The sequence below is a fragment of the Siphateles boraxobius genome, unplaced genomic scaffold, assembly GCF_051911475.1.
Source record: "Siphateles boraxobius isolate OS27281-9 unplaced genomic scaffold, OSU_SipBor_1 66, whole genome shotgun sequence".
Lineage (NCBI taxonomy): Eukaryota > Metazoa > Chordata > Actinopteri > Cypriniformes > Leuciscidae > Siphateles > Siphateles boraxobius.
This window is the reverse complement of record NW_027509193.1, coordinates 19,596,884-19,620,625: the sequence shown is the minus strand read 5'-3', so window position 1 is coordinate 19,620,625 and position 23,742 is coordinate 19,596,884. Positions and strand designations below refer to the sequence as shown.

The following is a 23,742-nucleotide window of genomic DNA, read 5'->3' as shown; positions in this document are numbered from 1 at the left end:
TTAAGTTTATTTTGATTTTAAAACATTGTACATTTATAAATGTTTATGTAAATTACTTTTAGCTTAGTTATATTTAACAAATATTTAGTTTAATAATTATTATTAATCATAACCATGATTATATTAAAAATATAAATAGTTCAATAAAAATGTGTAAAATCTCTATATTAATATTATTAGTATAATTAATGAACATAAATTAACAATATTTTTATTTACGAAGAAAAAAAAACATTAACATAGATTAATACATGCTGCATAAAAATGGTTTGTTCATGATACCTAATAGGTTGAACTATGAAGTGTTTCTCGGTTGTTTTTCCTATAGGAAGTGTGGGGTGGGGGAAGCAGCAAGATGTTAAATTGCAATGTGGTTGAAAATGGATATGTAAGCAGACATGCCTCTGAGATATCATGTCCTTGATCCTTCACTTTTCCTTGATCCTGCTCTTTCTACTCTGAGGAGAACATCTGAGTGCGTATGGCCTGGCATCTTTACATGACCCACTTTTTTCATGATACTGCACTCAGACCAGAAGTTGTTAAAATAAAGTCCTCCTCCCTCATAAAACCATTTAGCTCTCAGCCTGTGCTCCACCTGGGTCACTCGCCTGTCGATATGTCATAAAAAAATATACAAGTGATTGGCTCTCTCAGGCAACATAGCAAATTAGAGATAATATGCTAATTGCTAAAATACCGCATGCATGTTCATGCAAGCAAAGCTGCTGGCACACAGATTTCGTTTTGCAGCACTTCCATGTTCACACTGAAAGAGTGTCTAAACTGAGATGATGTGCTGATTTAGCTCCAGTCAGATTTAAGCATTGATCCTTAGAAGAGTCCAGTCCCCCCCACTCTTGCTCAACAGTCACCGAAGATGACAACCTGATCCTCATCGGCCGCAGCTCTTGCCATTTAAGGCTTGTAGGAGACTCAGACCATGCCAACCTAGGAATCAAATGCTACTCAAAAGGGGACAGGGTCAATATAGATAGCCACTGGTGAAGACTTAGAATAGAAACCAAAGAGGAGAATGTAAAAGACCAATGTAAATTTAATTGGTACATTAAAGCCATTTAAAAACGATTTTTTTAACAATAAAAAATACAGGTTTGTGATAAATTACTAGCACAGAAACTATACTGCTTGGGATAAATTATCAGCACAGAAAATAAACTGATTTCTAATAGTCAATAAAAGATACAATAATACATTTATCACAGTGTAATTGTAAACGATTGCATTTATTACTGTTATTTACTTACACATTATTTGTAGCATTTACCAGACGAAATATAAATATTGAAACATAACCAATAATAAAAGATTTGGTCCAAAAGGAAGACCAAACAAAACAAACATGATACAATTATAGATCAGATGAGCCTGGGTGGTTATTATCAGTAAGCAGTGCCTTTTTCAGTCCCAGAGGAAAGTCAACTCGCATTACATTTTAAACTTAAGTTTCAAGATCAACCATTAACTAAATCACAATGCCACATTTGAAAATCTGCAGCTAATTTAGCCTCTAAATTTGCATACAGTTTGGTACAAATACAGTATTACACAAAGGAATACTCAATTAGAATACATTTTTTTATACACCATTAGCAAACAAAACTGCCACAAAATGTATTTTGTACATTACTTCCACCCAGAAAATGTATTTCATACATCTTAATAATAACGCTAACTAGTTTTGTTTTCTGAATAATAAACATACTCATCTTGTTGATGCAATGTTAAAAAAAAGACTGATGCGACCAACACATTAAACATGTCAACATGCTGAAATAACACATCATACTAAAAAAACTCAAACATAACCAAGTACATAAAATGCATCTGCATTATCAGCGTAATTGTTATCTGGAAAAAGTGGGACGTTTAGAAGCAATACCTGAAACACAGACAGAACAGATATGATAGTTATAGTTAGCTCACAAGACTGCATTTATTTAATAAAAAAATCATTCTAATATGCCGATTAGAATTCAATACCCAAAATGAATATCATATATGTATATATACTGAGTGTCTATATATATATATATATATATATATATATATATATATATATATATATATATATATATATATATATATAATATAGTGTGCTAAAATATGGAAGATCATAAAGATTTTGGGGGGACGTTATGTCTCCATCAATAATGAAGTACTGTAACTGTATATTTATATGTAACTACGGATCATTAAAAAGTTACAGCCAAACCAACACCGTAAACACTGTTACTAAGAGGGAACCTGAGAAACATAAGCTACACTTTGACGCTGCAAAGAGGGGGTAAGACAGGGGAGAGTGAACACTACACCTTTGGAAGGAAGAGGAGGTGGACGAGTCTGTTTTACAAGATCACTCTGATGCAGCGCCTCCACTATCCAGGAGAGAGCAGTAGAGCAGTACTCCACCTGAGTCAGAAAGAGACAGAGTATCATTCAGAAACCTGAGGTCCCCTTTAAAGTGCAGCATCATTAATTACATCGATCGGCTGACAGCTTGGCAGATACTCAAAGCAGATCTGCATTCTAAAGGAGGATGACGGATGGCCCTTGGTCTGCGCTGAGCAAGCAAACGCAACAGCTGCAGCTGCAGCTAAAATAAGGCAAGACTCATAGTCTCACACCCACAGACACATGTGTGCGCTCTGTTGTGCGCTAATGGGTTTTAAAAGCACTTGTGGCTGTGTTTGATAGCCACAGGTAGACAGGTGATTATTACCGCCACTAACCTCTGACTCCAGCTTTCTCAACCTGCGATCATGATCACGAATCTCCACCATCTGCTTCAGGACGCTGTCCACCCTACGCACACATATGGACACAAATACACACATGCTGTCATTCAATACGCCGGTGCTTGATTCAGCAGGATTTGGCAGTCTCCATGTCTCCCCCTTCACAAGCACAGAAACACGAAACTAGAGCTGCCACTGCGAGGTTACTAAATGCCCCCAGGTGTGTATTACATTCAGATCTACTTGTCAAGGACAGACATGTTTCACACTCACTCCTTTTTTATAAAACTCATATTTGAAGTAAAGTAAGTTGGTAATTGTTGATCTGAGAGAACGAAAGAACAGTAATAGGAGTGACTGACTTTGTGGAGGTGCGTTTGAGTCGCTCCCGGTCGCTCTCTCTTTGTTTCTTGCCTTGCGTGGAAAGCATGTTCTCCTTCAGCGTCGACTCCCATGTGTTCAGCAAACTTGCCTCTTTGGTTTTCAGGTCCAGCACTAAGTTAAGAGATGCACCTCAAGGTTAAAGACAAACTTTGCAAATGAGGCTTTGCGAATGGTGTAGAAATATTTGATGTGCATGTAAAATAAAGATCAAAAGGGAGAACATACTAAAGTGTTGGCTCTTAACGGAAGGCAGTCTCTGGATGACTCTTTTGACGAAGATATGCAGGTGGGAGATGATGATGAAGGGCGGGGAGAGGCAGGGGCGCGAGTGGTACTCCACAATCAGGTTGTAGCGCTGGAATTTCCAGTGCACATCGCTGTGCTCCTGGACTTTATTGAATGTGTAACTGTAGACAGATGACATGAACACACCATCAAATTAAGCAATATCCTTAGAGAGGTCATGCTGTATTGTGAATCAAGCAGTTGCAGAAATGGATTCCCTTCAGCTGTAAGTATTTTCACAGTACTGCATGGCCTCAAGTGTTTCATTGCAAGGGATACACCAATATTAAAATGCTGTCCGATACCGAAGCCAGTTCTTATTTTTATATTTTATAGTATTGGCAAAGTAAAGGGTCCATATTAAAAATTCAATACTATTTTGTCTAAAAATAAAATGAATTTTATTAAATGCTAAAGGTAGCTAGGTATTATAAATGTACAGTATGAATAATGGATATTTAAGTGTGCTCAAGTGCCCACTGAACGGAAAATCTAGTAATCTTACACTTGCAGTTTTATCCAGATAAAGTCGATATAAAGTCCATGTAAAATCACTGCTTTAAATACAAACATGAAGACATTGCTGATGTTATATAAGTAGTATATATAGTTATATATATAGTGTTGATGGTATCAGTTTTTTACCTGAACATTGCAATGAGCAAGTTCACCAATAGAATATTGGTGACCAACAAGTAAACTGACAGAAGAATAAGGACCAGCCAATTAGCATCAGACTGTGGGCAGGGCTCCGCCCCATCATGGATGAGAGTGACGTTGTCTGTACACTGTTTCTCATGTCGCTTGTCAGCTAGAGACAAAAAAATAAATAAATCGTATCACAACAGAACCAATAAAATGAGCTAAGAGTACAAAAGTACTAGCCAGTAGCCAGTAAGATTTTTTGAAAGAAATGAATAGGCTTATTTAGCAAGGATGCATTAAATAGATCAAAAGTGACAGTAAAGACATTTATAATTTTAGGGTACGTTTACATGACAATGATGTACTAAAAACAGAAAGGTTTGTCATGTACAGATGACAATGATGTCAAAACGATCCCCGTTCACACAAATCCACGAAAACGACAAAACACGCTGTATTATGCTGCCTGGCCAGTGGTTAGCAATAGTTGGCTGAAAACACAGTTTTTAGTTGAAATGAGAGATATACTTATAAAAGATTTAGATTTAAAATAGATGTTTAAAACAAAATGTTTACACTTTTTCCAGTTTCAACATTGATAATAATAAGAAATTTGGGCATCAAATAATTACATTACAATGATTTCTGAAGGATCATGTGACACTGAAGACTGAAGTAATGATGCTGGAAATTCAGCTTCGATCACAGTAATAAATTACATTTTAAAGTGCAATTATTTATTTGATATAATATAATTGTAACAATATTACTGTTACTATATTTTGATCAAATAAGTGCAGCCTTAGTAAACATAAGAGACTTCTTTCCAAAACATTAATACATTTTATACGACCCCAAACTATTAAAATGTATATATGTGGTGATGGAACTGTATAGCAAGGATCATTCTAAAACAAACACACCCAAACAGTTACAAACATTCAGCGATACACACATCAGAGACACAAAGACATACACACACATACCATCAATTTCATCCAGTGGTATCTGCCCATATATGTGCATATATGGCCTATAAAACACTCGCCGAACTATCCAACCAGGACGAGTGTCGTAGGAGTACAGCAGTGCCTGATTGGCTACTCCATATGCCATTAGCCACACCCCCAGAAAGAACAGGAAGAAAAACACATCTTTCACCTGTGGAGTACATGAACATTCTTGAGCAGGATAATATTCACTTTTTAGGGCACGTTCAAAATAAAAGACTCCTCACCATTTTGCCAACTATTATGATTTTGGGACCAAGTTGTTTGTGAACTGCAAATATATGAATGAGTCTGAGCGTGAAGACCATATAGTCGACACAAAGGACCGAACGACCAAAACTATATGTCCACGGAAACATTCTGTAACAAAAACACACATGCACTAACCAATACAATCACACACACACAAACATAAACAAGACAGATTACACGAATTTAACCTGCAGAGAAGCCCGAGAATGAAGAGCGCGAGGGCCGTGATGTCACACTTGTTCCAGATGTCTTGGATGTACAACTTCATCCTTTGAAATACAGTGGTAGATCCTACAAAAAAAGTCTGAGAGAGATCAAAATTCAGTGACTGAACGAGTACATCAGATGTGCGTAAACACAATCAAGATTCATACCTGTCGAATTTCCTCACAGACCAGAGTAAAAACCCAGAAATACAACACAAGCTCCAAAGGGGCGGGTCCGTGGGGAGGCGGAGGCTTGAAGTCAACCAATAGGACATAAGCAAACAGGAAGAGGAAGAGGAAGTACATCAGCACGTTGCCAAGAAATGAAGTGACCGGTGCAAACCAGAACTGCCGCCATCGGTGGAATATAAAAGGTCGTTTTTGAGGGATAGCCTTTGATGCTGCAATATAAAAAATATAAAAAAAAGATGTAAACATCACACAGCAGGTCAAAGTTTAACAGGCTCTGTAGCCATGCAATTTAGACTTACCTTTTGGGTTTCCCTTTAAAGCATTACATTCCTCCACATCTTCATCCCTGTGAAGGACACATATGACGCGCTTTATTTTATCTGCATCATCTCTAATTTAGTGAAAATTTTTATGGCACTGAGAAACCATGAATTACGTGTTTGGGGTGTCAGCCAATAATAACTCGGCTCCATCTGCACTGTCGAGTTCTTTACCCTGATTAAAGTCATCCGGCATTTCGTCCATCTCTTGCTCCCTAAGAGAACGAATGGCATTAAAACTTTGAAAATTGTCCCACAAAGAAAATTAAACTTTCATGCAACAATACTGACTTGAAACTGATGAGTTTGGTGTAGATGAAGGGAGGCAGAAAAAATGAGAGGATCAGTTTCCACACCTCTGTATCACTGTCCATGTCCCCCCACCAAATCTCTGACAACAAAGTCTATAGCCATGGAAGAGATGAAGAACAATGACACCAGAAAACCTAGGCAAAACTGACACTTGAACACACAGACAGAGCAGATGCAGAGTAGCATGAGAACCGCTGACCTGAACCCCGTCATGGCTGAAGAAGAGGCGGGCTTCAGCCGCTGTGGCCATCTGCAGACAGGTGGCGCCACCCCATACAGGGGACTGTCTAATGAGAAGCTTGAAAGAGCGGCTCTCATTGCTCTGGTAACACTCACTGAACACATCTATTATGAAAGTGATGAGAAAATGCATAACGCATATGAAGATCCGCTCAAATACTGACAAGCACCTAAAATAATCTGTTATACACTATTGTTCAAAGGTTTGGGGTTGATAAGATTTCTTAATGTTTTTGAAAGAACTCTCTTGTGCTTATCAATGCTTAATGTATTTATTTAAAAATATAGTGACATTGTGAAATATTACAATTTAAAATAACAGTTTTCTATTTTAATATATTTAAAAATCAGAAATCATTCTAATATGCTGATTTGCTGCTCAAGAAACATCTCTTATTATTGTCAATGTTAAAAACGGTTGTGCTGCTTAATATTTTTGTGGAAACCGTGATGAAAAAATAAGTATTCAATGATGAATAGAATATCAAAAGAACAACATTTGAAATAGAAATCTTGTGTATCATTATTGTTACGTGTGGGTTTTTGTTGTGTCTTGTATATCACGTTATCCCTTGTTTGTCATGTGATCCTGCCATGTCTTGTCTTTTGTTTGTTGTTGCTCAGTGTCCACAGGTGTTCCTCATCTATGTTTATTAGTCTCCCCAGGTGTTTCTTATTAACCACGCCCCCTTGTTATCTTGTTTAGCTTGTTTGTCTGTGTATTTAAACCCCTGTGTTTCAGTTGTTGGCTGTCGGTTGTTGTTTTATGTTACTCCTGTCCTGTTCTGAGTTCCCTGGATTTCCTGTTTTGTATTTGTTTAATTAAATGTGCTTGCGATTGGATTCACTCTCCGTTTCATTCCTGACTGGATGTAACAATTATACACATCTTTACTGTCACTTTAGATTAATTGAATTCATCCCTTGGGGTAAAAATAAAGTCTTACTCTCCGCAAACTTTACGACTAAAGTGTAGTGAAATACAAAAGTCTGAGATCACATTGAAAATATATTTTAACCCTGAAATAAACTGAAAGACATTAAATGAAGAAATATTTTAGATTCTGCACTAATAGGGTCCATTCACACAGAACACGTTTTTTGACTTTAGAACGTGAGACACACGGCATAAAGAAAATGCAAGGTCTAGAAACATGCTTGTAAGAGCCATTTTTATGTCAATAATGTGTATATTATTATTGTTTGCTTAGTGTGTTGATTTAGCTTTCATTTAGAGGCAAAGTCTTGTCCGTCATTTATGGATAAAAATTCTGTTTGAAAGTTTAAGGTAACACAAGATTAAGGTTTAACAAGTGTAATATCATAGGATACAGGATCCAACACAATATTGGTATATTTTTGTGTTTGATTAAACTCGCATTTGTTTACGGATTTTTGAGTGACTTCAGTGACGAGTAAGAAGCCATTTTTTCCACTTTAATATAATTCAAGTGAAGTTAACCTAGGACTTTGCCTTTTTTTTTACTTGAGTGCCACATTTTTAGAATGCCATGTGACACAACGGTCAAACATGTCTGTTAAACACATGTTTACATAAAAACAATAGAAAAGCAAGGCAGTGGAATGAAAAAATATGTTCTGTGTGAATAGCCACTTACTTGGTCACTAACAAGCAAAAGTTAGTGTAAAAAATTAGCCTAATTTCATTATTTTAAATAAGTTTAAATATGATAATAAAAAAAGTTTTTAAAAATTCATTCTTAAAAAAAAAAGAAGTAAAACACACTAGCTTTTTCACTAGCCGTCTCAGACTTTTGGCCCCTATTGAAAACCCCATCTGCAATCTCTTTAACTTGATTGACACCCACCATGTGCCAGATTCTCAAAGGTCTGAGCTAGTTCCTTCATGGAGAGCTTGGTCTCAGTGTCTGTCTCCAACTTAGAGAGCTCTCTTAATATCTTACACCCGGCAAGAGCACTAAGCACCGACTCCCCTGCCTCACATTGAAAGAGAAAGAGAGGGAGAAACATTATTACAATTTTTACAACACACTGACCATGTGAAATATCATGACCAAACAATCCAGTCATAATAAATAATAAATGCTGTGGTATTCTACATGCCGCAGATTACCTCATGAAGGCCAACATATTATGATCACAAGAGTAGCCAAACACGATAAACCCTCCCGGACACTTACACTTGCTAAATTTCTACAGTGTAGAATACTTTGACTTTACTGCTTTAGTGTGATACTGAATCTACACCACTAGGTGTCAGTATAGTGTCTAGAAAAACTTTATGCAACTTTTATGTACTCATTGCAAAAGTGATCTGACAAAATATCTTACAAAATTAATTATGAGGTTAGAAGTAATACGCAGGGAACCTGATATTAGTTTCAGCTATGATGAGAAAAATAAAAAAAACCTTTTCCCAGAAGTATATGGACATTTCTCTGCGATTCTGTAGTACGGCCCAAATAAACAGAGCTATCCAGGGAGATCTACAGCGCTCCTGCCGGTACACACTCCCAGTTAGCAGCAACTTATTCACATGCTGAAAAGAGGAGACAGAAACTACGATCACGACATTGTTATCAATAATGTATTCACATATGTATTATTTCACCAATCCCCAATAACTTTGAAAAAACCTAGCTGGTACCTTCATTGCTTTCCTTGAGGAGACTCCCTGTTGTAGACGAAGAGGGCCATAGTAAAATGGCTGACAGACATCTTGCATGATTTCCGATAACACCCGTGAAACCTGAGAGATGGAAACATTTGGAAAGAACAGCATTTATTTATAATAGAAATACAGTAATTGTAACATAATAGCCTAAATCTTTACTGTCAATCAGTATCAATTTAATCCATCCTCGCAGAAGGAAACATTAAAAATTCGTATTGAACAATAATTTTGAAAGGTAAAGTGAGTGAGCACATTGTATACTATATAGTGAGTGTATAGTGGTGGGCCGTCAGGGCCAGCTAAGGCCTTCTCTGCTGGCCTAAACACTATCAGAATCACTGACTTGCACTTTAATATATTTGTTCCATGAATGAGTAGCCTATTAAATTATTCCCAATAGTCCATTCTCTTAATTTCATAGCTTTTCTCTTGGTTGGGCTGCTTCCAGTATTGTATATTTATTTGAGCGCTTTTATCCAATTATATTTCAGCCATCATGTGTTGCCAGGGTAAAATAAATCTGCATTGAGGCCTTCATAATCATAGACATAATAAATACTGTATTTATTATGTCTATGTTCATAATCGACAGTGCGGGCACCTGTAGCTTAAAATGAATGGCAATGAACCCGTTGCTTTAACCAATCAGGCAATCAGTCAGATTTAATCAGCCAATCAGATTTCGATTTGACTGCACCTATAACGTCGGCATTTTCACGTCCTTTGATTGTGTGATCAGCGCGTAGCCTACCGTTACTGGTAGAGGCTGAGCTAGCTAACCACCACATCTGTAGTGAATTGCATACATAATCTAAAATACATGCCACGAAATATGCCACGAATGATTTTGAAGGCAAAAAGTCCCGCTGATCTCATTGTTTTCCCTTCAAAACTCTTGTGTGAGAGCATATATGGATCAGCTGTTACCACTGCTTCTGTCGAGCGGACACTCTCAGCCCTAAAGCGAATTAAAACTTATGCCAGAAATACGACGGGACAGACTCGACTTTCAGCATTAGCCTCGATGGCGATAGAAAAGGTTGTTGTTGGGGTTGAAACGCACAGATAACCTGCAACTTATACCAGAGTAATTGAAGTCTTTTTGAGGAAAGAAATTAGAATGGATTTTGAGTAAAACATAATCAGTAGTTTTGGTGATGCTTTTTTGCCCCCGTTATTTCCGTGGTGAATAGGATTTTCTTCTTAATTTTTCTTGTAAATTTATGATCTGATGTTTTTTTTTCAAACATTCAAACTATTGTAACGTCGGACAAGGGAATATTGTAACCCTTGGACAAGACAAGGGAGGCTCCGTTTCTGAATTTATAATCGGAACGCATGAGTCACTGTAGCTTAGACTAACCTAACACACGTGACTCATTCCAGAATTACGGGTAGCCTACATTTCAAGTAGAGAAAGAAAACAAAAAATAGGATTTTCTTTGTCTGTTAAACTTTTTTATTTTCATAGAATGCACTTTAAATTAAACATTTTCATTATTTGCTGATCTTAAACTTGTAAGATTTTAAATATTAATACTGAACATCAATGTACTAACAGAAAAATCTGTCAACTCTGTTATAGACAAATTGGGTTGATGATAACAGAGTTGACTTTTTCCACCATTTTGTGCTTTAGCTCAAAATGCTAACCTCAAAGCAGATACCACATGGCATGTCTAAAAACAGAATTTTATGGGGTTTCGCCATATTATCATATTTAAAAAAGTGAATGAGAGATTCACTGCAATATCACTAATAGATTTGACAAATAACTAATCTACTATTGGTGTATCCTAAACATTTTGTACAAATTAATGAGAGAAGAATAATGACTGACAATTGGTGCAAGTCTCATGCTTTCTCTACAAATGCTTTGGAGTTTTTTTTGTTTTGTTTCATAACAGAGGTAACAGAGTTGACCAGAACGTAGGGACAGACACAAAAATCTATTTTTTTATTAATTAAATTACAAAAAATACAGAAAATATATCTTCTATGAAAATGTTTATATAACTTAATAGAGTAAACACAAAAAATATTTGAAAATTAGACTTAATGGTTTCATGATAAGTCAAGTTGAATGTATGAATCAGGAGGCAGAGACAGTCAATAATAGGTGGAGTGGGAGTCATTTAGTTAATATTTCACATAATTGTTTTTCCATAAATATACATAAAGCATTATTTTTAGTGATAGTGTAATATAATTTGTGTTATTATTCCAAACTGATTGAAAAAAGTTTTTTGTTTTTTTAAATAAAATGTTTATCTGGCAGACTCGAAATGTACCCCCAATTCTAGGATGCCTCACACGCCGAACTCACTTGCTCGTTTCTCTCTACCCAACCTTTTCCGAACTCACTGCATTAACCCTATAACTGCCAGTGCAAAATAAAAACAGCAATTTCACAACAATTATAGAGAGTCTCTGCGCTGCCAGCCTGCCACGCTATTAAAATTTGTTAATTTTTAAAATTGAATATAAAATTTTAATACTGGTGTATAAATCTTTAAATGATTTAGCACCTTCTTATCTATCTGACTTACTTCATTTCTATTCTCCCAATAGAAGTCTTAGATCTGAAACGAAACAAACCTTCTTCTTCAGATACCTAAAACCCGGCTAAAATCAAGGGGAGACCGCGCATTTGAAGTGGCTGGTCCCACACTCTGGAACAAGCTCCCACTTTATATTAGATCAACTTCCTCTCTGTCTCAGTAGGCTACAGCACTTTGGTCGGCCAATGGCCGTTCTTAAACGTGCTTTATTAATACACTGAAACTGAATTAATTCACTGAAGGCCTAGGTGTGAAATGCACAGCCCGCCCCGGTCTATAAATATTATAAATAATATTTATTATAAATAAACTGAAACTGAGACTGAATTAATTCACTGAAGGCCTAGGTGTGAAATGCACGGTCCGCCCCGGGCTATAAATATTATAAATAATATTTATTATAAATAAACTGAAACTAAAACTGAATTAATTCCCTGAAGGCCTAAGTGTGAAATGCACGGCCCGCCCCGGACTATAAATATGATAATAAATAATATTTATTATAAATAAACTGAAATTGAATTAATTCACTGAAGGTCTAGGTGTGAAATGTGAAATATATATATATATATATATATATGTGTGTGTGTGTGTGTGTGTGTGTGTGTGTGTGTGTGTGTGTGTGTTTGTGTGTGTGTGTGTGTGTGTGTGTGTGTGTGTGTGTGTGTGTGTGTGTGTGTGTGTGTGTGTGTGTGTGTGTGTGTGTGTGGTTTCTGGTTAACATCTGTCCTGTTACCTCATATAGGGTGAGGTCTCGAGCAGCAGATTGTGTTGGGGGGGTTGTTGCGTGGCTCTTGAAAGAGGAATTCTCATCAGGTAGGACAGATAATCGGGTCTGAGAGGCTGCTAAGCCCACTCGCTCCTGCAGCCTTCTCTGGAGGAATGAGGAGACCAGATCACATTGTGGCAGTGAGCTGTAAAGGCCCTCTAAACGATGGTGTGTCAGATAGTCCAGAATGTTCAAGCCGGTTTCCACGAACAGACGCACAAAATGGGGCTTGTCATTCACCAACGCATCAGTCATTGATTCCTCCAGGTCTTCATACTGACAGAAAAATTAAGATTAGAAGTGGTCATGTTAAAACACAGTTCAGCTATCTGTCCTGGCCAGTAATTGTAAACTGTGCTGAAATTGGTTTCATTCTGCTAGTACTCCTACCCTCCACTGGATTTCGCCATTGAAGAGTTCGCTCTTGGCGATATCCACCCTATTCCAGGCCACTGCCAGCTTTAGCTCTTCAGTGTACTCGCTGGCATCATTAGAATCACGTTTAGCAGCTGAACACACACACAAACACACATAAACCCACATGTACGTACTGTAAACGTGTTGAATTCTCAAAGCAGGTGGTATAATCTCACCTCTTACAAGAGCTTTAAGGATGATTGTGTCAAAGTCATCAGGCCCTTCCTTGTCTCCATGGAACACGGTGATCAGATCTCTGTTATGATAGATACTGAGTACCTGTGTGAAAAAGAGAAAAGTTACTAAAAGTAAAGGAAATACCTTCGTCCTGCATGCACTCTATCCAGGCTCCTGCTGTACGCTCACCTGATCCACAAGCTTCTCTAGATCTGTCTCAGAAGGGAAATGTTTCTTGATTCTCTCTCTCACCCGGTCCCTGAGCTCAACACTGGCGCTTTTCCTGCTTTCCTTGTCAGCGGATGGCAAAGTGGGACTCACAGGCGGACTCAGAGGTGTGCTGAGGTCCCTCAGTATTCCTGCTATCAGGTCTGCTGCTGAACCCGACCCTGCCAGCACCAACCATGGAGTGGTGTTTTTCAGAGATAAATCCACTCTCTGCAGTGACAAAGAGATTATTTTAAATATATAAATACATTTATTTAATTCCATTTTAGATCTCTAGATATATACATGAGCAGCTATGACATATACATTAATGGTGTTTAACTGGTGAGTCTCATCCAAACAATAATGCCAAATGCAAATAGCAACATGGACATTGTGTAACAGGCCAAACCATAAAAAAATAATGAACAAAACAAAGTATAGTAATTTGTAAACATGCATTGTTTTGTTCACGGTGACTCAGACTACATTAAATAGGTAGCCTACATAAAATAAAATTAAATAAAAAAATTTTTTAATTAAAATTCAATGTATTATATTATTTTAATATGAACATTAAATATATAAAATAAACTTGTGTAATGACCTCTAGCATTGAAGCATTTCCTGCGATCAGCACACACAAAACAGGAATCTCAATGCTGCCACTTCCTGGTGAGGACATGAAGAAGACTTGATTTGTTAACACAATGGTAATGCAGCATGTTTTTACTAATAATGCAACATTGAGAGAAAACAACTTGTTTCATAACTGCATTCTCTGCCTGCTCCACTAGAGAGCAGTGCAGCCCTCATGACATGCCAAATGAAACCATTCTGAAGGGATATACTGCACTAAATACAAAACACTTCTGTTTTTCATAACAGTACACAAATATTTAGATTCCCTTTTCCTTCCTCTCACTCTGTGTTTACTTCTCTGTTTATCATTTAATTTGATAAAAGGAAGTGCATAGTTCCTCAGGGATGTGCCTGTGCTTCCCATCAAGTGTGCTTTCATTTCACTCTGCTTTCATAAACGGACCAGACTCATCCCCTCCATTCCTAATCTGAAGCCCTCCGATTTATGGCGCAGACCTAGTATACCCTTGGCTTAAAGGGAACATACTGTATGTAACAGTATATTACATACTGTAATAAAAAACAAGGGTGATTCACTCTCACAGAGGCTGCTTATTTTGTGTTATATCAGGTTTGTTTTCTCTGTTGTATTTATTTCTTGTTCAATGTGAATTTTTTTCATTACATAATTTATGTTTCATGCTTTTCCCTTTTGCATTGTAACTGCATGGGAGAGGAAACAAGGGCAATTCACTCCTAAAGAGGCTGCTTATTTGTGTGTTATATCAGGGAATAAAGGATCCAGGGAAAATGGCACCTGCTGTCCCATATCCAACAACCATAAGGCTACACAACACAGAACCAAAGTGTTTATAACTGGTGTCGCTGGCCGTAGAAGAACATTTGTTCCACTGACAAGGACTATTTTAATCCAAATTCTTAACTAAGGTGTTATATTATGTATTATTTTATATTTGTGTATGTAAGTGGATGTATAGTTGTTAAATGTTTGTATCTTTATGCGAGTGTCAAAGATGAATTTCTGCTTGTAGAAAATCTGAACGGACAATTAACTAACTGACTGAGGATTTGGGAATTTGCTGTTGTGCTCAATGGTCAAGAAGAGTTCAAACATGTATTATTAGTGCTTTTTACTTGAGCCGTCTTCTCTCTCTTACCCCAGATGCCAGTGCGCTGATGGGAGATGAAGTCCTCCAGGTTGGCTCTGAACTGTGTCTCACTCCCTCTGTGGCCTACACTCCCATCATCCACGAGGAGGAAGGCCTGATGGTTGTTGTCCAGGCAGCTGGATTCATGTGGCATGTTGCGCACATAGTACCGTGCCGGGAAGCTACCCTTGTATAGAGTAACCAACAGTACATGTTTACTGTTAGCCTAGGCGAAGTCCTACCGTTCTCAAAACTCTATTCAGGTTTTTATGACATTTCCTGAAATGCTAAAAAGTATCTGGACACTGAGCATCACTTAAAATGTCTGCATTTCACTTAATATTTCACAATGTATTTTAAACCAATTGGCCTCAACAAACAAATTGTACATAACTTTGCCACTCTGAGACATTTTTGCAACTATATTTAAAAGGGTAGGCTACTTCACCACTGGCAAGGTAGGTTTTCAATAAAACTTGGCTGCCTATACAGTAGAAAAGCTGAAAGAATTTTTTTTTAATCTGTGCTACTTGAATGACATGATGCTAATTAAAAATTAAATTAAATTTGTGGCGGGGGGGGGGGGGGGGGGGCGTGGTCTCGCGAAGTCTGTAGCGAGAGACGAGTCAGCGGGCTGTGCGGTGAGTAAGTAGGTCAAGTGCAGATGATGAACACCTGTGTCTGATTGCAGTGATTGGCGTGGAGACCGCATATAAGCTGCCAGGAAGGAGAGAGCGGGAGAGAGAGGACTGGGACTCGTGCGGCGTTCGAGAGGAACGAGTGCTGGGGAAAGCGACGAGAGCTGAGTCAACGTGGAAAGAGTTTTATGAATGAAGTTGTACTGTGCTGTAGAGAACCTACGGTGAATGCGCTGTGTGCGCGCCTCTTGTTTTGTTTTGAGTTAGACTGAATAAAGTCCGTACGAGTCCCAGTATCGCCGACCCTGTCTTCTCCTTCCTTCACCCATATACACTTGACTTGACTACAAAATTATATAATTATTATTGTGTTAATCAGTTTTGGCCTTATCAGGGTCTATTATTCACATTAACGATAGATGTTACACAAATTTGATTACCATGCAGTGTTTGATGACCATAAAGTGTACTAAACATTAAATATTACTATAGATGTATATATATCAATAAATATAAATACAAAAATAATAATTGTTGTGGCTCACACATTTTACATGTTGCTTTCATGTGAAGTGCTCATAATAGAGCAGAATGGACTCATAGTACCTGTGGGTTTATGAGTTGCTGACGTTGGTAAATCAAGCCCCAGGGCGCAACACCGACAGCAATAACTTTGGCCTGGGAAAGAGATGAAGCTGTTGCACAATGATCCCTTACTGCCTCACCTACACAGCGACCAACACCCTCCCTCAGACCTGACGTCATGATCCAAGCTCCTGGGAAAAGAGAAAGAAAAACCCACAGGAAATGTTACTATTACCTAAAGTCACATCAGAGTCACAAACACAATTGCTGATAATGAAAAACAAAGTATTTAGCATAATGCAACACACAACTTCTGGATTCAAGCTAGGCTTACCATATACATAAAAAAAAACTTATCTGCCAAGCATCGCTTCAAACACGCACAGGAGGAATTCCAGTTTGGCCTGTCTATCACTAACCTTAAGACTAATTACCACGTTCATGGTTAATAACAGTTATTTTCCAGAACACATTTCAGTTAAGCCACCTGTCCTAATTTACTCTGTGAGACAGAGGTGCCCATATCATTTACTCAGAAGCACATCTGCATCTGAGTTAAAGCTTTTAAATACAAAAAAGTTAAATGTACACAAAATATACTTGTTCACAGAATGTCTATGGACCCATGGCAAAATTGCACAGTCCATTTTTGTTATCAGTACGGTAATTCATAGTATATAAATCCAGGTAGAATAAAAATAACAGAAGTAGTCTAAATATTAAAATATGTACATATATCTACTGTGGAAGTCTCAGGACCAAATATTTTCGTCCAATCATTGCATTCGGTCTGAATTCCCTACCTGGCTGTCAACATATGTATTTCTGTACCTCCGCGCACCTGCTCACGCAGACATCACACGTCATCAGTGCGTTCTGTAAGGCTATGTAGGGTTAGACAGACGTCAGTCACCGAGCGCCACAAGCAGTTCAAAAGCCTTTTACAGTTCCTCCTGGACCAAAACAACGAGCTTATGCTGCGTTCCTGCGATGTCATAACTGTAATTATGAGATGGCAAACCGTGATGTTTTACCCAGAGCTGTTCACACACTCAGGTTTATAAATTTTTATTTCAACAATATCAACGCTGAAATGAAACTGCATCAGTCAGGTGGTACAAGTCCAAGTAAGTTGTTTATATTAATTATTATTGTAAAGTTATGTGCTTTGAGACATGAGGTAATTTATCGCCATCTCTTGTGATGTTTTGCAGACTCTGCCCATGACTCTGTTCATGTGTTTTGAAGGAGATGTGGCTTTGGAGACGCTCTGAGGGAGGGTGGGATCTCATGCTTTCAAAGCTTGCTATTGCTTGCCTCTGAAATTGCCTACCGTACCTTTAAATCTTCTGCCTAAAATCTTAACTAAAGTAGATAAAAAGTGGTCTGTGGTCTTCAAATTATTTCAACAAATATTGTAATGTTCTAAGAAACTGCTAAATCATCACAATCTGATATTAACTAAAAGGTTGTTAGCATGATAAGTATATTATGTGTGTATATGAAGACTGCTGAGGAATGTCAGAAAAACATACAAAAATAATAATCACAATTATTCTGCCATGTGATAAGTGTTTAATTAACTACAAAAATATTATTTTAATTTGTATTAATTATTCATTTATTTCAGTTAAATTTCAACCACTACAAGATTTTTTTTTAAAATCTTTATTTTAGTTAAAGAAAATGTAAAATGACTATTAAAAATAACAACAGCCTTAATCTCAGTTTTAGTATACAATAATAACCCAGGTCGAAGGGTGGAGGGTGAAGGTAGGGCTAACAGTCCACATGTGATTTATTAGTATGGAGTGTATAAAGGTTTCAAGCTCGTAAGATTACATAACTGAGCTAAACATACGCAAGCAGGAGAGGTTACCTGTGCTCTGTGCAGCCCGGACAAGACCCTGTCTGATCACTTCTCGCACCCAGGTCTTCACCTGCTCCTTCCCCTCTCCCCCCACAACAGACACCACCAGATTGGGTACCGGCAAACTCCATTGTGACGTCATCAGCGAGTACACATTGTCAGGTGGTGTGTCATGTGACAGACGCAGGAACTTGTGGATACAAGATGAATGACATATAAATGCACAGCAGAAAACGGCCTTGAGTGAGTGTTTCTGTTATTCAGCCTAAACTAAAGTAAAAGGCATCCGGACAAGCGTGGCATTCAGACATGTTACACATGCACAAACGTGCATGACATTTATGTTGTCACTGTGTGAAGGTATTTGTGTCAAAAGTGAAAGACTGAACAATATCTTCCAGAGGCAACAGGTGGTTTTGTTTTGTCACTGTCTAATGTTAATTGGCTTTAATGAGTAATGTGTGCTGCTCCAGGCGCTTTGGGGTGGGTTGAAAGGATGTTTATAATCGCTGCGGATTAAAACATGTAATTCTTCTTCCCTAACTACTCAGCGATCTGCCATTCTTTTAAGGGAAATGAACACACAGTAGTGTGTTCAATAAATTGTACTGCTGTTTAACAACATGCTAGTTAATGAAACATTTCCAAAAAAATTACAGCGTATTAAAACTTAAAACATAGCTAAATTGTTGTGAAAATTGAAAATGACATGTGACCTATAAACTTTATACTTTCTATAATACCATGCATGGTTTTTAACGGTTGTGCATCTGCTTTGCTGTGCAGGTGTGTTTTTCACACATTTATAACATGATCTTAATACATTTTTATTTATTTTTACTTTTATTTATTTTATTTATAATGTAATTTCGCCATAATTTAACTAACAATGAAAACATTTATATCTGTTCCAGTTCATTTATTAATATACTTTTGTTCATTATTAATTAATGTAGAAATTCACAAACCATAAATGCTGTAAAACTATAGTTCACTGTTAAGGTCACATTTACCGTTCTTAAGCGAATTCTCGCAGGCAAAAATCCAGTCATTTTAACAGGAATTCGGGCGATTGTGAATGTTTAGTAAGGGGGAAAAACTTCCCCACACAGATTTCTCTATAGATTCAGTTGGTTCATTGACCAACAGAAAACTGCTTGGTTTTACAGTGAATTCTGTGTGAGCATTTCATACATTGCTACACTATTGATACTGTTTTCAGAATTTTGCTGAAATATTGCTAATGTGAGCAATACATTATCTAATGTTAATGATTAGAACCTCACTGAAGAGTATTATCAATTAAACATAGTTGCATTGTCAGATGGGAGTTCATATTCTGGGTTAAAGTAATTGTGATTGTGTGTTCTTGAGCAGGAGTAAAAAAAAAAGTGATATACCCACAGGACTGTTTCTGCGTCCGGCTCCAGCAAACTCCACCTGTCCAAAGGCATCAGTGGGGTATTCAGAGGTGTGCTGTGCACTGTCCCATTGGCTGACTACTTGATCATCTGCCGTTATGGATGCATGAAGTTCCTGTGCTCCACCACACTCGCACAAAGCCCCATTACTGCCCCAGAGAGAGAGAGAGAGAGAGAGAGAGAGAGAGAGAGAGAGAGAGAGAGAGAGAGAGAGAGAGAGAGAGAGAGAGAGAGAGAGAGAGAGAGAGAGAGAGAGAGAGAGAGAGAGAGAGAGAGAGAGAGAGAGAGAGAGAGAGAGAGAGAGAGAGAGAGAGAGAGAGAGAGAAAACTGTCAAAACAGGTTTCAGTGGGTTTTGAATTCTCATATACTTACTCTTCAAGCCATTATTTCAGAAGAAGAAACACAAAGACAAAGAGAGAAAATAAATCAGTCTCCTTAATAGCCTACATGTCTCATTCACACAGGATAAAAGGTCAATTTATTTCTAAAGTCATTAATAGCTGAAATTAAAGAAAAAAAGTCACAATGGACACATTATCATTTGAATAAATAAAATATATAAATACAGTACCTGCCCAAACCCTATTGTGAATAAATCCCATTGAATATAACATTAGCTTGTCATAAAGGGAAAAGGGACAAGGAAATTATACTGTGTTGACAAATGGCTAGGAGTTCCCCTTCATTAATTCATAGAAAGAAAAAAAAGTCATGTCATGTTTGTTGACCAACCCTGCATTGCCAAATCAGAGAATTAACAGCTCTGATCATATTACAAGAGGCTGAACGTCTGTTTTATGAAAGGACTGAATAGTTTTCTGCGTACACTAAAACTGAATGCAAGCAAAAATGTAAAATGGCTGTTGTACCTGGATGCATCCTTCACAAAGGTGGTGCACACTCTCTTTTTAATCAGCTTCGGGATCCAGCTCTACAACACATAAGTTACACAGTAAAGCATGAGTCACAGACATTTTCACAGGCAGATCAGGTTTTTTCCCATTCACAGTCACTGGTCGAGGAGAACAAACTATAAGACTATGATTGAATAGCAAAAGAATTTCCAAGGAAATCACAGGTCCTAATCATTGACTTATATAGTAGAAAAAAATACTATAGAAGTCAATGGCTACCGTCAACTGTAGTTACCAACATTCTTCTTTTGTGTTCAACAGAAGAAAGACACTCATACAGGTTTGGAACAACTTGAGGGTGAGTGAATGATGACAACATTTTCATTTTTGGGTGAACTGTCCCTTTAAAGTTCTCTCAAAATCAAAGACAAAACAATCAATTAACAGTTTAATAATAATCACAGTAATCTTAATCATATAGTATAATTGTACTAATTATAATTTTATAATAAAATTTAAAACTTTTGCATGAAGGCATGTAATATTAGAGGAGATGGTTGTATTTGAAATCAATGAAAATGTCAAAAAACAAACAAAAAAACCCCCTGATTATTAAAACAGATGCTGAGATAATAATCAAACATGCAAGAGATCATTTAGGAACATTTGAAACAAATAGAAAGAGAAAGACTGCTTACCTAAAATTAAACAAATAAGGACAACTTGTTTCCAAAACTACAAACAATGTATTTCTTATTTATTCAACACAATAAAAACATTATAGCTTAATAGCCTACCCCATAACTATAATGATAATTCAGCATAACACAAAATATACTTGTTTTCTTTGTATTTATTTATACTTTTCCCCCTCATCTGTGCCTACATGCAGGTCTCTCCCCATCTTTGCCCTGGCTATTGAGCAAGTACTGCCATAACCTGTTATACAAGCTTATAACCTTAATATGGTGCTTTAAATTGTGAAACTTTGGTCAATCGTTTTCTCTGACCTTCCTAAGCAACATCACATTTATCTCAGAGACAATCCAAAGCTGATTGTAAAGCCATTAAAACAGCCATGACATATGCATGAAGCCAATAATTGTTTCATAGCTTACTACATATCCTAATACATGTTACATATTAAGGTGGACACTTCTGAAATTTAGTAGGAGTGGCACTATTTGTTTTTGTCTCCCTGTGATAAATTGCTTCTGGATTAAAGCGTAAAGGCCAGGCTACTAAACGAATAAATGCAAATATAAGATACGCAGCGAGTGGATGAAGATTACAAACTGTGTTATAGAAACAGCTTGGTAAATATAGGCCAGAGCGTTGTCATTCAACTTATATGCATATTAAATAAATGCAATCACAAAATGAATGAACTTTTTTTTTTCTTTACAAACCATTAACAATGAATTACTGTATTAACTCACTTCCGTACTGATACATCTTAAGGTGGCTTTGCACGTCATGTATTGCAAAATAACACTATTTACATTAATAATGTATCAAACATACCTGATGGTTTTCGGATTTTCTCTCTCCTCCGCCTCCTTCGTTTTCTTTCTCAATTTTCTTAATTTTTATCATCTTTCCGTCTAAGCGTTTGGGTTTATTAGGGATCAATTATTCTTCAGATGAGCTCCATGGGTCTAGTTTCAATCATGCTCTAGTTTGCCATCAACCGGATTCCGAGATGTTCGTTAAAACTTTTACTAAAGCCGCACATTTGATAGCCCCGCCCACACTGGACATCCCACGCGCGTGCTCCTCCTGGACGCATTCCAGCACGAGTTTATGATGGTCTGTTACTGTTGAATTACCGAACAGTTGTGGGCGGTGAGGGCAGGGAAAACAAATATACAGGCATGATAAGAGTAGAAGTATGATAAGTGACAAACTGATTTATAACGAATGCATCAGGTAGGCCAACTTTATCTTTAGCTGGGATGGCTGATAATAGGCTATTGAATTGATGACGAATGCTTTATAAGCTACTCTACTCCCGCTATATTATTTCGCTATGTACAGGCTGTTAGAAACCGGATACCTCTTGTTGTAAAAACAGGTTTCCATATTTTCATGTCCCTACAGGCGTTTCTTTTTGTAGCACTATTGACCTTAAGATGTAATTCTGCGTGGCCAGTTATGCTGGTTTGACTGAAGTTCGTTTTAGCTCCAGGAAGTAAAAATGGGATGGGTCTTTAGATTTCAACCCCCCAAAAGATTGTGAATTAGTAACTAGCAACCATGTAACTGCATTTCCACTCAGAACCAGATTTTGAAGAGTCGGCACCTACTGTCTACCTACAGTTCAAATGGAAGGTAGCACAAATCGTCAGAACAACTACCAGGCCACCTTTACCAATAAGTATTACTGAAATTCCCTGTTTATAACTTATTAGGAAAGGTGGCCTGGTAGTTGTTCTGACGATTTGTGCTACCTTCCATTTGAACTGTAGGTGCCGACTCTTCAAAATCTGGTTCTGAGTGGAAATGCAGTTACATGGTTGCCAGTTACTAATTCACAATCTTTTGGGGGGTTGAAATCTAAAGCCCATCCCATTTTTACTTCCTGGAGCTAAAACGAACTTCAGTCAAACCAGCATAACTGGCCACGCAGAATTACATCTTAAGGTCAATAGTTCTACAAAAAGAAACGCCTGTAGGGACATGAAAATATGGAAACCTGTCACAGATTTTGTGTGGCCCGAATAAGACACGAATTAGGGTATAAGAGAAGAACAGCACTTTGCAAAACATTCAACAATGTAATTTAATGTAGGCTACAACATTTTAAACTTGGCCTTTATGATGAAGTTGTAGCTAACAGATGAAACTTTACATTAAAATACATGAAAGCATGTTCTGCAGTGTCACTTTTTTAAATCAAAAATGTTGAATAAAACATGAGTTTTTAAATATTGGCACAGTATTCTAGAAAAAATTGATAGGCTACTGTAGGTATTGTGGAACTACAATTAAACCTTTCAGCACTACCCTTAAGTCCTTGTTTTGTCCTCCTCAGCTGATTCCAATGAAGTTTTTTACCCTTAAGCTATATATATTTCATTTTAAACAATTAACTGTCATTGTCATATAGTGATTAGGGAGACTAAACCACAAAGAAATAACTACACTAACAACAATTGAAAAATGTATACCTGAGGAAATGCAGATTTGAAATGTTTTAAACATGCACATTTGTCTCATTTTTCAGGCAA

General features: G+C 37.2%; 1 protein-coding gene across 4 annotated transcripts; it reads right to left on the bottom strand.

The window, feature by feature from the left end:
- Positions 1–1,039: 1,039 nt before the first annotated feature.
- On the bottom strand, positions 1,040–22,547 carry trpm4a (transient receptor potential cation channel, subfamily M, member 4a). Of its 4 annotated transcripts, none has more exons than XM_077212816.1 (28): positions 22,037–22,547; positions 20,528–20,589; positions 19,641–19,806; positions 18,246–18,426; positions 16,388–16,557; positions 15,153–15,330; positions 14,000–14,064; positions 13,375–13,623; positions 13,185–13,287; positions 12,982–13,100; positions 12,559–12,867; positions 9,235–9,336; positions 8,998–9,126; positions 8,435–8,564; positions 6,565–6,710; positions 6,345–6,457; positions 6,170–6,268; positions 6,033–6,079; positions 5,710–5,942; positions 5,524–5,639; positions 5,311–5,443; positions 5,060–5,234; positions 4,074–4,239; positions 3,369–3,550; positions 3,122–3,254; positions 2,754–2,826; positions 2,337–2,433; positions 1,040–1,903 (listed from the first exon to the last, which is right to left on the bottom strand). In XM_077212816.1, exons 1-28 carry the CDS (start codon positions 22,106–22,108, stop codon positions 1,869–1,871), a joined length of 3,783 nt encoding a protein of 1,260 aa, XP_077068931.1. In that variant the 5' UTR covers positions 22,109–22,547; the 3' UTR covers positions 1,040–1,868. The 4 variants fall into 4 exon arrangements, with proteins under 4 accessions (XP_077068931.1, XP_077068933.1, XP_077068934.1 ...); XM_077212818.1 differs by having other exon boundaries at positions 19,637–19,806; positions 22,037–22,412; XM_077212819.1 differs by having other exon boundaries at positions 15,153–15,325; positions 22,037–22,216.
- Between the last annotated feature and the right edge of the window lie 1,195 nt (positions 22,548–23,742).